The 18,472-nt window shown below is 41.0% G+C and overlaps 1 protein-coding gene across 1 annotated transcript in view; it reads right to left on the reverse strand.

Annotated features, from left to right (window-relative positions):
• Positions 1-17,842, reverse strand: part of LOC118361089 (N-terminal EF-hand calcium-binding protein 1-like) — a 34,943-nt gene extending 17,101 nt beyond the window's left edge. The window contains exons 1-2 of the mRNA XM_035740842.2: positions 17,567-17,842; positions 9,846-9,870 (exon numbers count right to left, since the gene is read on the reverse strand). Coding sequence (XP_035596735.1) covers positions 9,846-9,870; positions 17,567-17,686 — 145 coding nt within the window. The 5' untranslated portion in view covers positions 17,687-17,842. The remainder of the gene's footprint in view (positions 1-9,845; positions 9,871-17,566) is intronic.
• Positions 17,843-18,472: the final 630 nt, after the last annotated feature.

The following is an 18,472-nucleotide window of genomic DNA, read 5'->3' on the forward strand; positions in this document are numbered from 1 at the left end:
CATCCATAAAAATGAGCTCATGAGCGAATTTCGCCTGGCATAGACCATTTGTTCTCTCGCCAAGCAACTGTTCAGAGAGCCAACTACACAGCTAACACAATCACTTCAAACTGAAGCTGGAATGACAGCAAACTTGCTGCATTTCGTTTTTTTATATTGACATTTCTTTGTAAATCAATACAAATTATGCTGATTCATGAGTTCATTACCATAAGACAGCTGGAGTTCAAATTTCAATATTGAAACAATGTTGCAAATGTCGGAGAGACAGATAGCAAGGTTTATACAAATCTCCACTGTTGAAAACTAAATGTTAGTCTAAAAAAAATGGGAGATAATGTCTAGATGCTTTTTACAGTGTAGATCTATATAGTATATCAATTGCCTGTCTGAGCTGATGAGACAGCGGGATGGAACAGAGTAAATGGGCATTACAACATCATAGATTTAGCCGGGGATAACGTGTGGAATAGACATCGTCTGAAATGCGCTTTTAACCAATCAGCATCCAGGATTAGACCCACCCGTTGTATAAATTCCAATTATTTCACATAACTCCCTGTGCTGAAACAAAATATTCAGAAGACAAAAACACTGTTGTCAATGGCAACCCTTTCTCAAGGCAATATTTGATTCGAAGAGTTTTCCCTCTTGAAACTGAAGTATGCAGAATTCAGATTCTTTGTCTTCCCCTTTCCTACTTTACAGTACATCAGTGTCTCTCATCTTCTCCAATGATATGGAAGGAATAACTTGATCATCAATTTAATTATGATTTACATTTGACAATCCCTTTGATCCTCTTCATCTTCTAATATTTCAACATTCTCTTAAAGTGTAAAGACCGACGCTGGGGTCGAGAAGCAGGTACGGGGAGTTGACATTTAATGAGGAACAGACAAAGAGCAAGACAGGAGCAGCGTCAGCACACAACGACAAACGACAATCAATGCAGCAACGGGGAACAGAGATGAGGAACTAACAAATATAGGGGAGGTAATAAACAGGTGAGTCCAATAATACGCTGATACGCGTGACGGGGGAAGACAGGTGTGCGTAATGTTGGGGAGCCTGGCACTTTCGAGTGCCAAGGAGGGGAAGCGGGAACAGGCGTGACAGTTAGTCTTAAAGAGGTTGTTCACATTTATTGCCTGTCAAAATCAAATAAATGTAAAAAAGTGAGCTATCCCTTTAAGGTAATGAATATTCAGCCATGTAACCATGTCACAAACATTTGTCTGTAAAACAAAGTTAAGTACAGTGTATTCCTATGGTAAGTCATGCTGGTGGCTCTGCAGAGAGCCTGTGGAGGCCCTGGGGGACAGGCAGGCAGAGTGTGGGGTGATTAGAGTGGTCTGGGCTCACTGACAGGCTGACTGTGGATTAATGAGATCTATCCCAGCTCTGCTCCACAAACCCCGACTACCACTAGAGACTGAGCTATGAGAGAGATAGAGATCCACCAGTCAACATACATCAGACAGCTAGGCCTACAGTAAATAATTACATATGTGAGGAAATTTGCCATCATTCTGGCCTAATGCCATGTCATGAATTTAATTCATGAGGGCAAGTCATTTGAAGCAACCATAATGTCATCCAAGTGGGCTTCATTTATGAAATTATAATGTTAATCTTAATTTCTTATGCACGACAACATTTGAAAATGCTGCTTTTAGAGCATATGAGGATGAAAGATATTTTAGCTCTGGGAGAGGAAAAAGGTTTGACACAACTCCTACTAGAATTTTTAATCTGGCTTGACCTCAAATTGTAAGAATAAAGTAACGGACAAATAAAGGACCAAAGCAATTTCTTCAAACTTCCTTAGTATTCCAAACGCAAAGCCTGCTCTATTTCATTCATAGATGTACAGTAACTGCTTAGGGAGAATGCTAAAGTAGTTTCACTACTATATGCTTCAATCTCTTTGTTCTAGTTTCACACCCAATTGCATACCTAAATGTGTAATCAGACAACATAATCCAGATTGCACAATATCCAAGCATGTTCCCAATAGTGATGGGCTATACTGCTAGCATGATTAGGCGACGACTACTGTTATTTCTCCCTCAAATCAAGTCGGCCAAGCTACACTGCACATTTTTGGTTTACTGTCCCATCACCAAGGGTAGTCAAGAAGAAAAAAACTATTCAGTGCTTGGAAGTGGAAGTAAAATGTGTTTGTACTGTACATTACCAGTGTTCATATTTTAAAATGAATATTCTAAAAGAGGCACCAGTACTGTTACAGAAGCAGAAGAACATTAGTGGTGCCCATACTCTGTACCGGTGTGGACCGGGCCAAGTTAGGCAGGTGCCCATACTCTGTACCGGCGTGGACCGGGCCAAGTTAGGCACTGCCCATATTTCAATCTGCCAGGTTTCTGCTAACTGACCAAACAAGCTCTTTGAGAACAACAGCCATCACTCATCTGTCAGAAAGTGAATTGTGATTATTATTGATAATAATAATAATAATAATATTATTATCCTTTTCATTATACAGATAATTTCAAAGATTTAAAAAAAAAACGTTTTTAAAAAAAGCACATGTCGTTCTTGGGCTGTCCAGGTTACATCCAACTCTGGTGGGCTGCACAAAGGTCTAGCCTGGCTACAACAATCTCCTGAAAGTCAATCAAAAAGAGCCTTCACTTTCCATCCTAAGCCCCCTCCCCGCCACACCATTCTCAGCTCCTCTGATGCCCTGAAGCAGGCTTGAGTAGGGGGGAATCAGTGGTTGCATCCAGCAGTAAATTCATCAGGCCACCCCTTGTCATTCCCAGCTTCTCTGCCGACTTCATGGGTAGATACACCTCAAACAACATGTAGCACCCAACTGGTTTGAAGCCTGTGCCCATTTGATTTTGCTAGGGGGTACACATCAATAGTTGGGATAGTCCTTCCTGGAGTGAGCGATGGACTCAAAATTACAACAATCTTCTGTGTTCTCTAAGCATGTGCCATCTCCAGTTTCAAATAAAAACAAACGCTAGCTAGAATTGTCAATATTGTACTGTATTCAATATACCATTGAATCAATATATAAATAATCAATCATTACTAAGCTAACAAAATAAAAAGTATATTCAATATTCTTTTATAAAAAAACACAGTAAAACAGTCAAATATTTACACATTTACAGGAGCTCTCTGCCTAGCTGGCCTCACGGCACCATGGCAACCTATAATAGTAAGGAATAAATGAATTACATTTACTTTCCTTCAAAACATTTTGTGGCTGAAAAGTTTATATTAAAACACTGCTGGTAAGAGTTCCTGGAGAGCTATCCTCCTGAAGGTTTTCACTCCAACCCCAGTTGCAATTGACCTGATTCAGCTTATTAACTAGCTAACTATTAGAATCAGGTGTGCTAGATTAGGGTTGGAGTGAAAACCTACAGGAAGGTAGCTCTACAGGAACAGGGTTGGAAAGCCCTGGCATAAATCAAAGCAATCCTCACTACAACACTGTGTCTCTAACCAAATCCTACTAGAAACATATTTCTTTGAGGGTCTGCTAAAGTAAGGCAGACAAAAACGGATTCTCAGAGTCTGGACCAAAGCAGCACATTCAATAATTCATAAGCCCCATCACCAGCCTAGTTTTAAGGGGATACTGGATATATGAGTATCATAGCCAGACAGCTTAAAGCATCTCATGTCCCAGTATACTCAAACTGTCAACTGGAATTGGTGGCATTGGCAACTCAATTGTCCTTCCTTCACCAATTGATCAGCGACCATCATGAAAAAGCTGCACTAATCCATCCTTATTAGTTAATTAACAATGTCTCCAATAAGAAGCCATTATAAAGATGCATCATATTTACATGAAGAGGTCCTATAGGCTAGTTATTTTCCATAGTTTCAATGTACAGTATAAATGTTGGTTCCATAAAATACTCACAACCCTTTAAAATGATGCATGTATTTTAATCTATGAAGAAAGACAAGCATGTGTAGTTAATTTTGAACCTTTATTGGAAAATAGAAATCGGAGGGGTAATCTACAGAGTAATAACTACTAACATGCCATTATAGTTTTTTTTAATACAGTGAATGCATTTGTGATAAACAATACAACCAAAATCACTGATCACTTGCCTAAAGTTTGAACTTTCAACTTTGGTCCCAAGCTATCTAGTCACCAACGGTTAAACTGCTGAATGACTCATTGAGTCTCCTCCAATAGAAAATTATACATTTTAGGTAGCTTGGCCAGTGTGAGTTGTGTGAGCAACCCATACTAGATTGTCACCTCTTTCTCAGAGACCACTGATACAGGGAAGTTTCCCAACTCTGTAGAGGTAGAGCAGGGGCTGCACAATCCCAAAAATCATAGTGATGGAGTCAGAAATAGCGAATGAAAAACGTCACACAGCCTCATCGAGGACATTGTACAAAGACATAATTACCATCTCAGGGAGGTAATTCACCATCATAGCCACCAGGATAATCCAAATGATCTTAAACGCCCTCATCTTCATGCTGTTTGTCCTCTCCCTCTCTCTATCCCTGTCTCCCAGCCCAGGCTGTTTCAGAGCCCTGACAATTGACAAGCAGCAGAATGATACCACAAACATCAGGATGAGGTCCTGAACCAAGATAGCATAGTTGAATAGGCTTATGAGTAAAGACAATTTAAGCAGAACCATACAGAACAAAGAGGACCCAAGAACAATCAGCCAGGCAACACCACAACACCCCACCTTGTATCTGAGGGGTTTGTATTTCAGGAAGAAAACAGGTCGGACCACAGCCAGGTAGCGCTCCACACAGATGCAGCATTGAAACAGAGGTCGGCCAGTGTGCAATAAACCAATTGAAAATGCCTCAATATATGTAACTGCAGTTGTTTGAATGAGCTTGCAGAGAAATCTGACAAGAGCAAACAGGCAGTAGAGGATTTCAGACACGGTCAGGTTGAGAGTGAAGAACTGTGAGGCCATCGTTCCTCCCGCTCCGGTCACTATTAGCCACAGGACACACACATTGGTGGGGAGACCCAGGATGATGTTGACTGCACAGGAGGCATTGTAGATGTGTTCTAAACGATCAGCTACTGAAGAGCTGTTTGTTTTTGAGATATTCATGTCTTCCCCTTCTGTACTGGTGTGTGAGCGTCGATATTCTTCAACGATAAAGAGTTGTCATTCTGATTATTTCCTGTTGCAACAGCACAGTAAATCAGACAATCCAATTAACCAGGGTTCAATTCCATTTTAAGTCAGTCAATTCAAGACATGCATCAATATTGGCACAACATGATATGTGTTACTGTCACTCAATAACTACATTTACATGCACACAACTATTGTGAATACTCAAATGAATGTAACAGTTTGATTCAAATGTTTACATGCTTTTGCAAGAAGAACGATCTCCTTAATAATCCTGTTTGCATGAACACATCTGATAACCAGGCTACCTGATGGGACTGAAAAATACAGAAAATCATCAAAATAAACGTTCTATCACAGCGACCGTTTCCAATTTGTTGTTGCTAACTATAGCTAGTGGCTAGGTGACTAACACTAATGTTAGCTAGGTGGCAAATGTTAGCTAGGCTAGGGGTTAAGGTTAGAAGTTAGGTTAAAGGGTTAAGGTTAGGGTTAACTAACATGTTAAGTACTTGTAAAGTAGCTAAAAAGTTGTAATTAGTTGCAAGGTTGACTAATTAGCTAAAATTGTCCATGATGACATTCAAACACACAACCTTTGGGTTGCTTGCTAGACATTCCTATACCCACCCATCCATCCTGACCAGCCACTCACCTTTTGTTTTTGCCTTAAATAACCTTCTGCCTTAGTATCCAAACGTAACATATCATACGAATTTGAGTGTCCTTAAATGTACATTTACTATGTTACGTCCTAGTCGATGAGACCAGGTTGAATGCACAGCAGGAACTCTGATTAAGGTGTTTACATGTCCTATTATTCGAATGATTGATAAACAAATCTAGGTGTTGTAATCGCTGTATGCTTACTTTGATTATGACCTCACGCCGATTAAGATCATCAGAATAAGGTGTTTACATGACTAAGGCCATACTCAGCCTATTCTTGCCATAATCAGTTTAATATCAAATTATTAGTGCACATCTATTGAAATGAATCAATTCAGCAAATATTGTTTCTTACATAAAAATCTAAGTCAGAGCCAAAATGAACAAACCTGAATGGATGGAAGTTCTCTTCTTGTCTGGAAAGAGGCTTGAGTACAGACAACACACCCTCACCCACACACTGACTTATACCCACAACCATGCCCTCGCCCACACATCTGTAAATTGATACTGCCCCTCAACTCATGTGATGGACAACATACACCTGGTATGCAAATGCATCCATTGGCGATGACAACACTTAGTGACATTAAGTATGATTCAAGAGAATATGCCGTGTGGAATGTGTATACTGGGCCCCGACCAGAGTTTCTGCCTGTCCAGGTCATATGAAGTTAATCCTTTAAAACATTTTATATAGCAACTTATCATTTGAAAGATATCTTCCAACCAAAATACAACCTTAGTTTATTTCTCCACTTACCATGGCTGTAGTCGAATCCGCAATAGTTTTTTTGAATACATTTTTATTTCAAACATAAATAATATTTGATAGTCATTTTGTGTGTTGTCAGCATCACCACAGAGTCCCATTCATCCTGAAAACACCTTTGAAAAAACACAGCAATTACAACTAATCACTCTCAGATTTGAAGGTTTTTAAGTGTTTTTCTATGTACTGAGATAGAAAGTCGTGAGTGAGAGGGGTAGACATAGATATGAAGTCGCAGGCAGTGGTTGAACCCATACCATAAGGGGCAATGTGTGGTCCAGAGGCAGCAGCACTACACTAGACCGCTAGACCAGACTCCGACAGAGAATTTCATGTTTTGATGTATCATAAAACCATTCAAAAGTGGATTAAACAGCAATAAAGTCAAATACCTAAGTAAGTAAAAATACATATCCATACACTGTCTTAGGGATTTGACCACAGCCAAGTACAATAAGTGAACAAATGTATGTAAGTTTGTATTTAAGGGTATTGTCATTTCATTAGACATCTATTTTTATGCTCATAAGTTGATTTTTCATGGAAATATGCACAAGTATTTCAAGTTAGGATTTGTCCATAGCTAAGTCTCTCTCTTTGTCTTCAGACTCGATAATATGTGTCTCAAATGGCAAGTCCCTACATAGTGCACTAGTTTTGACCAAAATAACTGCACTATATATAGGGACTAAGGTGCCATTTGGGTCAGAACCTAGGAAACATGCCAGAGTTATGGCCTCCATTGGCCCTCAGTTGGCCCTCAGAAAATCATGTCTAAGGCACTTAAGGCATTTCGTTAAAGCCCTTCATTTGATGAGCAGATCACTTTAACTGTTCACTTTCTCAAAGCCCAATTTAACTATACTGAAAAGGTGGACCTCATCCTGTTTAAACACATTATGATATTGCATTGGATCAAACCGAGAAAATGGCGGATCGTTGAGCTCCTTAAGAAAGTCCATTATTCATTACAATAGCATAGGGAGAAGGACTTGCTTTGGCAAGTAGCCAGCTCTCATAATGTGGTAAATCTGCAGTGCTCACGGCGTATCATGGCGGCCCACTTAGTGTTGCTCAGAAGCATACATTTTCCTCCAGGGTGCGCGGCTCAGCGAGTTAGATGAAAACCATGGAAGGCTTTTTTTTTTACTGCAAATTGAAGATAACTAGTGCAAAACACACACACACACTCAAGTTCTGTTTTCACAGCAAAGTGAAAAAAGCAACTCATTTATGTTTTTTCGGGAGGATAAAAATCCAGGTTGTTAAGGAGCTAGACAGCATCCGACATGTTAATGTTAAATGCTAGGCTCATTATTGCAATGTATTCCATACCAATGTCCAACCCAAGTCACAGGTTTAGTTCACTACTTGCTACAAGATGCTGCTCTTCTGTCATCCTACAGAGCCAAAGAGTCACTCTCTGGCAGAGACGGGTCAAATCTATAATAAGGAAAGAGTCCGTCTTTTCTCCTGGATGTCAGTATTGTACATTCTCTGCATCTCCTATTCACAACAGCCCATCTCACTGACCAGCAAAAGGGCATATTTTAGGGCTGCATGTCTTGAATGACATGATCGACCAATGGGTTTGTTTCTGTGATTCCTCGCATCCTATTTGCCTCCTTCTGTCCATATTGGAGGAGAAGATCCAAGGTCCCTCGGCCCCAAATGCTTTAATGCATTTCGAGGAGGAGGCGAGGAGAGCCGTTGCGAGGAATCCAGTGAGTGTCCTTGGATGACCTTTGCTCAAGGGAGTATGTATTGCATCATTAACACTCTATTATATAACAACGCTCTCCAGCTAAAGCTGTCCTGCGTTCATACATGCATTAATCACCATCCTTATTACATTTCACATCCCATTACACTCTAATGCAAGGCATGAATAAAACATGAGAAGGAAACACAAATGCCTATTTGTCACTGTAATTTCCCAACGCCAAACGTTTCAATGTGTTTTCCCCCGTGGAGTTTAGGGACGGCACTCACTTAAAGACGTTATGTTTGAATCACAAATAAATCAAGTTAAAACAAATCTAAAACCAGAGAAACCATTTTGTTTAAAGGTGTTGGAACATGGATGCTATAGTCTAGTATGCTATTGGGTTGTGCTGCATTTCACTCAATAACATTTTCAGGTCTATTTCTGGTGTTTTTCCAACCATGTTTCTTTCTTCCATGTTTGCACAAGATATGACAAAGCAAGAGCAAATGATCTGTCTGAGGTTTTCCGATAACAGGTAAAATCTCAAACAATACAGACCAAGAAACACTGACAATTTATACAACAGACTACATGCCTGACTTGAGCATTGCATGGTGGATAGGCTCAGTCAAGGGGATCCACCGAATCTCTGAATCTCCACAAGGCCTGCCCTGTCAATCCTCATGTTTCATATATAAAACCGACCGCCCCTTTGCCATCGCTGCAAGATTTTGCTCCCAAGTCTGAGAAAGATATCAGCAAAGTAGATAGATAAGGCTCTGGTGCTTTTGTATCTGATGAACAAGAATGAACATTACCCGATGAACATTACCCTAGGCTTTAGATTTTAATCTAACCAGTCTCAAAATGAAGTTATCACAGTCCCTCATTTTCTGTGCCTACAATAAACTAAAATTGCTCCTTTAAGATCGAGAGCCCCAAACAATGAAGGATGTTTTTAATGATTGGTAATATCAAGAAGAGCGTTAGACTACAGTCACCAGACTGGTCTCATAGATTAGATGTAACATACTGTAGTAACCGTAAACGTGGGACAATCAAATTAGTATGATATGTTACGTTTGGTATGGTTACATAAGAAAGAAGCCTACTTAAGGAAAAAACTAAAGGAGGGTGCTACTTTGCAACTACTTAGCTAACTCTTCACCTAATCTTAATTTAACCTAACTCCCAACCCGAACCTTCACCCTAACCTTAACCCTTTAACCTAACCCTAACCCTAACCTTAACCCTGGCCTTAACTGTAACCCTCAACTTAACCCCTAAACCCTAGCCTAGCTACCGTTGGACACCAAGCTAACGTTAGCCACAAAAAATTGGAATTTGTAATATATCATACGAAATGGATGATGGACATCAACAAATTAATACATACATATGAAACTTAACATATCATACTAAATGGAGAGTCTCGGATTTACAGAATAAATACCAAATGCTCTGAGACCACATTGCAGACATATACAGTTTTTGCAAGGAGGCCATTTGAAAAACCATGAAAGCAAATCCTTTGTGTGACCATCTTATTAATAGCATAAATTGTACTCACCATTTTTGTCTGCACGGCGAAATATCTGGAAATGAAAAAACAACAAACATTAAATCAAACAATCGACATAATTCATGTTTAAAGCAAATAACAATACGGTGAAACATGCAGTAAAAGTGGCACAAAAAATCTGGAAAACTGTATTGTGTGGATAATTATACACAAAATATAAGGGTGAGATTGTACCTTGACAAATAAACCAGGATGGAAAAGAACTGTGAGGCACGTTAGGAAGATAATGTATGTATGATTCATAGACCATGTATAATATCATGATGCATGTTTTGGTATGCTGCATTTGTGCACAAGAAAACATTAAAGATTAACTATAATATCTGCAAGCATTTTTTTTTTATATCTGAGAGAGATGTCATCTCAGGAAATTATGATGTTAAATGTTTAGCAGGATGCAGCTCTGGATGAAAGTTGGTCATTTGCTAGGCAAATGATTCTTGGTCATTTGAGGAACATTGGTCTTTTACCAGGCAACTGTAATGGCTGTTGGTGGAAGAAGGTGAGGACCAAGGTGCAGTGTGGTACGTGTTCATGTTTCTTTATTGACACTGAACACTAAATACAAAAATAACAAAGGGAATAACCGAAACAGTCCTGAAAGGTGAAAAACACTAAACAGAAAACATAGAAAATGAACATAAAATGCCCACCCTAGTCATACCCTGGCCTAACCAAAATAGAGAATAAAAACCTATCTATGGCCAGGGCGTGACAGCAACACTGTAATCGAGCTGTTCTGGAAAGGTTGCCTAAGCACTCAACCTGGTCTCAGAGCAAAACGTATTAGATTTGACTCAAATCTGTGCCATTCCATTTAGTATGATATGCACTTTACGTTTGGTTACATTACATTGCCCTACCAATGTAATAGCAGTCGTACAATATGATATGAATTGTAGGATGTATAGTATCCTACGTCTTGATCGCACCAGTTTGCTTTGACACATTTAGTATGATATATTACGTTCGACTGCTTTAGTATGATATATTAAGTTCGACTGATTTAGTGTGATATATTACGTTCAACTGATTTAGCATAATATATGACATTTGACTGCTTTAGTATGATATATGACATTTGACTGCTTAGGTTTTGGGTTAGGAGTTAAAGGGCTAGTTTACATGCTAAGTATTTGTAAAGCATTTCCAAAGATGCTAAAGTTGTCTGTGATGAGATTCAAACCCGCAACCTTTGGGTTGCTAAACATTTGCGTTATGCACCTACCCATCCACCCAGACCAACCACCCTTCTTTTTGTTTTCACCATTAAGTAACCTATTGTCATACCAAACGTAACATATCATATTAATTAGAGTGTCCAGGATTTATGTTGGCCAATGTAACGTAACCTAATGTAAAGTTAAAAAATTATACTAAATGGAGTGGCGCAGATTTTGTCAAATACAATACTTTTCACTCTGAGACCAGGCTGAAGCACGGGCAGGGAACATATTTGCACAAATGAGGGTCGAATGTTGTGTTTGCACTTCTGGTCCAATCAGGCCCTTCATCAAGTGTTACGTTAGTGACACTTTGTACAATTAAATCAGCTCTATAGCCATTGAAACTCCTATGTGTATTTAAGTCAGAGCAAAATCCACTAAAAGACCTAGAGTCCTGTCACGCCCTGGCCTAGGTAGTCTTGGAGTTGGCGAAACGAGCACGGCGGTGCGGTAGGAAGCCCGAGAGGCAGCCCCAAAAATGTCTTGGGGGGGGGTTCACACAGGGAGTATGGCGAAGCCAGGTAGGAGACCTGCGCCAACTTCCTGTGCTTACCGGAGAGCGAGAGAGACCGGGCAGGCACCGTGTTATGCGCTGTGGAGCGCACGGTGTCTCCAGTGCGGGTACATAGCCTGGTGCGGTACATTCCAGCTCCTCGTATCGGCCGGGCTAGAGTGGGCATCGAGCCAGGTAAGGTTGGGCAGGCTCGGTGCTCAAGAGCTCCAGTGCGCCTGCACGGTCCGGTCTATCCAGTGTCACCTACACGCACCAGCCCTCCGGTGGCAGCCCCCCGCACCAGGCTTCCTGTGCGTGTCCAGAGCCCAGTACTCCCTGTTTCTCCTACCCGCACTCGCCCTGAGGTGCGTGTCCTCGACCCAGTACCACCAGTGCTGGCACCACGCACCAGGCCTACAGTGTGCCTCACCTGTCCAGAGCTGCTAGAGTCTCCCGCCTGTCCAGAGCTGCTAGAGTCTCCTGCCTGTCCAGAGCTGCTAGAGTCTCCCGCCTGTCCAGAGCTGCTAGAGGCTCCACCTGTCCAGAGCTGCTAGAGTCTCCCGCCTGTCCAGAGCTGCCAGAGCTGCCAGTCTGCAAGGAGCCGCCAGAGCCGCCAGTCTGCAAGGAGCTGCCAGAGCCGCCAGTCTGCAAGGCGCCGCCAGTCTGCAAGGAGCCGCCAGAGCCGCCAGTCTGCCAGGATCTTCCAGAGCCACCAGTCTGCCCGGATCTGCCAGAGCCGCCATTCAGCCAGGATCTGCCAGAGCCGCCATTCAGCCAGGATCTGCCAGAGCCACCAGTCAGCCAGGATCTGCCAGAGCCGTCAGTCAGCCAGGATCTGCCAGAGCCATCAGTCAGCCAGAAGCTGCCAGAGCCGTCAACCAGCCTGAGTTACCTCTCAGTCCTGGGCTGCCCCTCAGTCCTGGGCTGCCCCTCAGTCCTGAGCTGCCCCTCAGTCCTGAGCTACACCTCAGTCCGGAGCTGCCCTCAGTCCGGAGGAGTTTGTTTAGTGGAGTGGGGCCCTTTTGTAGGGTTGCAAATCCTAGGTCGGCGGCGAGGGTCGCCGTTCCTAGGAAGATACTAAAGCGGACAAAGACTATGGTGGAGTGGGGTCCACGTCCCGCGCCAGAGCCGCCACCATGGACAGACACCCACCTAGACCCTCCCCTATGGATTTAGGTGTGCGGCCGGGAGTCCGCACCTTTGGGGGGTGTACTGTCACGCCCTGGCCTTAGTTATCTTTGTTTTCTTTATTATTTTGGTTAGGTCAGGGTGTGACATGGGGGATTTATGTGTTTTGTCTGGTCTAGAGGTTTTGTATGTTTATGGGACCGGTGTCCTGTCTAGGTAGTTTTGTATGTCTATGGTTGCCTCGATTGGTTCTCAATTAGAGGCAGCTGTCTATCGTTGTCTCTGATTGGGAACCATATTTAGGCAGCCATATTCTGTGGGTACTTTGTGGGGGATTGTCTTCTGTCTTTGTGTCATTGCACCAGATAGGACTGTTTCGGTTTTCACTTTTGTTGTTTATGTATTTTGTAGTGTTCTCGTTTATCGTCAATATTAAAGATGTTGAACACTAACCATGCTGCATTTTGGTCCTCCTCTCCTTCGACGGAAGAAAGCCGTTACAAGTCCAATGGTTGGCTGAGTGCAGTATTGAGCTTTGCACACAGGTTCATAATGGCTACCTATCAAACACACTCGGCTGTGGAGCCAAGACATGCACTGCTGGGTGTCCATTTAAAACAACAGTATACCTTCATTCAAGTGAGATCTACTGAGCATCCCATAGTAAATAACTGTCTCAGAAAACACCTAAGACCAGCTCCTTAACTCCCAACATTGTTCAACTCAAGCTTAATGGCTGGTACCCACTGGGCACACACTGGTTGAATCAATGTTGTTTCCACATCATTTTAATGAAATGACTGTGAACCAACGTGGAATAAACATTGAATTGAAGGCTGTGCCCAGTGGGTAAGTTCTAATGGTTGATATGTCCTGCTAGCTATTTTGGGGTGCCTATAAAGAATATGTCAAACTCATTCTGTGGAGGGCTGAGTGTCTGTGGTTTTTGCTCCACCCTTGTACTTGATTGATGAATTAAGGCCACTCATTAGTAATGAACTCCCCTCACCTGGTGGTCTAGGTCTTAATTGAAAGGAAAAACCAAAAACCCGCAGACACTCGGCCCTCTGTGGAATGAGTTTGACACCCCTGCTATAAGACTTGAGTTTAATTTCAATTCAGTCCATTCAGGAAGTAAACTGAAATTCCAAATCCAATTGCCATTGCTTTTCAATGAGGAGTATTGTACTTGTAAGTGGAATTTCAGTTTTCTTCATGACTTGAAGTGGAGTTGACCCCAACCCTGGTACATATCTATGTAAATTACATCTGAACTGTCCTATAAAAGGTTGTCTAAGCATCTCACAGTGCAGGTCTCAGAAACCTCCTGCGGACATTTTTGTCCATGTCATGAGGGGCTGATATGCTATCTACCAACTGACCCTCAGACATTCCACATGGTGACAAACTGTGAGCCTGTCCTGCTGATTCTTATCCAGGTCAACAGATTATACCCCAATTTAGGGGTTTAACCACTCACACAACATGAGTCCTTCAGATGGAAATATTAAGCTCCAAACGAAAATTGTGTTGTGCAACATGTCTTGAAGCTTGTTTATCATAAACTCTTACTAGCCTACTCAGCAAAATTTAGTGAGCCAACCTGGAAACCTTCAGCGCAATGTGCATCACCGCCAATAAAATCATAGAGAGAGGCAGAGGAAACTATTCAATCCGTATTGCGGAAGTTCAGAGTTACAGCGTGATTGAAATTGAAATGCAATGTCTCAGAGTTTGTGGAGGCTGCATTTCAGGTAAATGCTGCATGTCGGCTCAATCAGAAAGACCTTTACATGTCCATCACACAACCTGTAACGCTTCAGCGACAGAGATTGAATAGAACCCCTTAATCAACTCTCCTGAGTCCTTTGAGAAGAAGGCAGAATAAATAAGTAGGAACATTTCCCTGCGACACTGTACTGAGAGTGCAGAGTCGTTCCCTCATTAAATCAGAGGGAAAACTAAACGAGGGGGAAAACAACCACTGTAAGCATCAGGCATAAAGAGTTCCCACATTCACTGTGCCGTTCAACTGAACTATTGTTCTGCCAATTGCACGTAGGGGAGGGGATCATACACAGATGCACGAACGCTTACACGTAGAAGTACAAAGGCTTACACACTGAAGAAGGCTCTTTACTGTAGCCAAAATGTCTGTATACAATCCCATCCCCATGTGCAGTGAAAATCGTTTTAAACATGGAAAAATGAATAAACTCTTTGCTACATCTTTCATATGCAGACCTAGCCTACAGTATTATTTATCTTTAACATATTCATACTTACTGGTTTTTACACACCTACTAACCCTTTGTTCACTTTTTATTAGTCATTAATTATCCTGATTAGCGGAACCCTAAGCCCCAATGTATTGGATAGTCCCGCATAGATTGTCTCTAGTCTACATGTTTAAACGTTCAACAAACTATCAAATGCAACTCTAATGCGATGCAGTAAATAGCTTGCTAGTGTTAAGGTTGAAGCAGCAAAATGTGACAACTGTGAAAGAGTTGTGAAGACTTTCACTAGGCACTTTGAACTTATTGCCCACAAACCCTAAGATATCATTAACGCCCCGCCATGGTCGGCTATTTGTTGGGCTTGGTTTTATTATTTTACTCTTACTGTTGCTGTCATGACAAAAATATTGTTGTTTTCTGTTCTGGATATAGACTGAGGCGTGACTCTGGGTCCCTCAGAACTTGCTTCTCCTTTGTGGACATCGCATTAAATCTCTGGTTGTCGATCTCTTCTTTGGTTCAACACACACTGTAGACTCCACACAAATTTCCTGGATCAATCCATTTCCAACTGACTTTGGCGTTACCGGCAGCCAGATTGTAAACATCTCTTGCGGTGGTGATAGAATTATCCAGACCACATAAACTGAGGTGAGACAGTTTTGCCTTTTGCATTACTGTGATGGTTGTTTCGGCTTCAACTGCTTAATCTAGCTGTAAAACAATACATGTGTTGATAAAGCAATAACAGCATGTGTCATTCAAGTGAATTGTTAGTTCTGCGAACTGTGCTTTAAATGGGTTGGTCTGTGTCAAGCTGGAGAACATTAAATTAGCAACCCTGTCGGGTTTATATGGTTAGACGGCAAGCACAGATTGTTCTATGCATGTAAACTGCTCAATGTGCACTCATTAGGATACAGTACTGCAGGATAGATGAACATCCACTACCCACCCATAGAGAAGGCCTTAAGGAAATGTTTCTTCTTTTTGGAGATACCGTCTTATACATTACAGTGGACTCACTGAATGCGAGTCGATTGCATTTCGTCCTTTAATGTGCACTTATCATTGGTTACTTACAGTGTCATCTTCTCGTCATCATATGCTCATTACGTAATAGCCTACCTTTAGGCTAACAATTCAAATGCACACGCAAAAGTCCTCCATTACTGCACTTACTGCTCCTGTTATTGGCCAATTACCTGCCTCAATGAAATGTGGAAAATGCTCATCTTTCTATCCGATTGGAGGGATATCTGGCTGAGGCAACAAGACAGTGATGCTGTTGAGGGTCATTGGTTACTTACAGTGTCATCTTCTCTTCATCATATGCTTATTACGTAATAGCCTACCTTTAGGCTAACAATTAAAATGCACATGCAAAAGTCCTCCATTGGTTACAATATCATGCCTTTCACTCATTATAGGTGTATTTATTATGTAATAGCCTTCCGAAAGGCAAATATAGAATCAAAATGTGAATGCAAAAGCTCTCCATCACCTAATTTATTTAAATCATATTTTATTAAGAATTTTTTGTTACTAACCAGAACAGTGTAGGCTAAATTCCCCTTAGCATGAACTCTATAAAGAGATTTAACTGATTTTACTGCGGAAAAGGGACTTGAGGGCAATGGTGTACTGTAGGCTGGCTATTATGTACATGATTCATGACCAATAATTCTTGCTACAGGCCTATCAGAACAGGCGACTCTTTTTTTCGTTTAGATCATTAGTAACATTAACAATGAGCATTTTTATGCTGCTGGGGCAAGCATGACCAATCCAAGCCAAAGTCTGGGCAAGATGCCTCAACAGACCATCGTCAATCTAGGACAAGTTAATGGTAGGGAAATCCAAACACTTCAGACATGCAAGGTTTCCATAGTCCTCCTCATTCCTGTGATCTACTATAAAAACATATCACATACATTTTTTTTTGGACAAAAAACAACAAAAAGGAAAACTAAAACAAAGAAAAAAAGCATTATGTCAACGATGAGCTTGAATTAGTGAATTGGCTAATATTTTATTCATTCATTATTTAATGTATTCCTTTGATCATCCATTCATTCATTCTACCACCAATGTCATGACCCTTATGACCATGTGAGATCCAACGGGTAGGCAAAATTATATGTTATATATATATACATAACAGAGCCTATAGCCGTTTTTTGTTATGGGTCATAAATAACACATCGAGCAGATGTGTTAATTAGATGTGAGATTTCGTGGTATTGTTAACATCAGATGATTTTCACACACTAATGATCTTTAAACACTCCTCACCTTGTTATCATATAATAACATGCAAGAGTTCAATAAAGGCCATTTAAAATCATTATAGCATTATTTGATATAATGTCTAATGTCTTCTTTTTGTTGGTTCAACAGATTAAAGGTAGCCCTAGATTAAAATAGACTACTTGAATATGTCGACCTGCAGCATCTTTGAACGCTTTGACAGCTGCCTGGCGTATAATATCAAAGTGCATAATGACCACATTATGCACTTTGACCACATGATAACAAATTATGTCAAATGATGCGACATACTCAGTAAAAACGCTTCCATCTTTTTTTATATTGACGATGGATGCAGACTGGGATACTTACATCTTGAAAGATAGAGATTCCTTGATTTTGGTTCTTCTGCTGGAGCTGCTGCTGTTTCCTGTGGTGGTCATGTTTCGCAGACTGAAGACATATGGTGATCATTTCTGTGCATGCCAGCATCTTGAAAATATTTTTGGATGCAATGTATTAACTCTGAATGAATGACAATCCTTGGTTCTGGTTATGATGTCCGTGGTCTATCCTCTGATGCTGCTCATATGACGATAGGCTACCGCCTCGCTTTCTGTTCGAGGAGGCTGCTCTCCAGTTTGCACATCAATTTGATTTGACAACATAAGAAACTCCGGCCCCGCCTTTCCACTGTCACGAGCGAATTGCTATTGATGAAAATATATGTAGAATGCACCATCTGCCGGCGAGCTCTTGTGTAGTTTACAGTTTTTAAGGCCATGCCACCCAACCTGTCTAATTAACGAGAGCTTTTGGTTATGATGATCGTAGAAATACATTATATTAACACATCTATATAATTACATAAAAGTGTTATATTTAATTGTATGATACTGATGTGTGTGAGTGATAGATAGATAGATAGAGAGAGAGAGAGAGAGAGAGAGAGAGAGAGAGAGAGAGAGAGAGAGAGAGAGAGAGAGAGAGAGAGAGAGAGAGAGAGCTGAAAAATATAGAGCACTTTGTGTCGTTGGTATGACAAAATGTTCAACACAAATGTAACATTCGCATACCACTATAGGCTGGTCTGAAGCTGTATATTATTCATACAGTATATTAAGGTTAAGGTTAAATATAAATTGCACAGAAGTGTTTGTTTTTGTATGCCTATATTTAACAGTAATTACACTTTTATTAATTACATCACAAACCGCAGCAATTAGACAAAAAAGCATTTGGGCTAGCCTATCCTCAAATGCATCATGACTTTTTACA

Source organism: Oncorhynchus keta, chromosome 28, assembly GCF_023373465.1.
Source record: "Oncorhynchus keta strain PuntledgeMale-10-30-2019 chromosome 28, Oket_V2, whole genome shotgun sequence".
In the NCBI taxonomy this organism is placed as follows: Eukaryota; Metazoa; Chordata; class Actinopteri; order Salmoniformes; family Salmonidae; genus Oncorhynchus; species Oncorhynchus keta.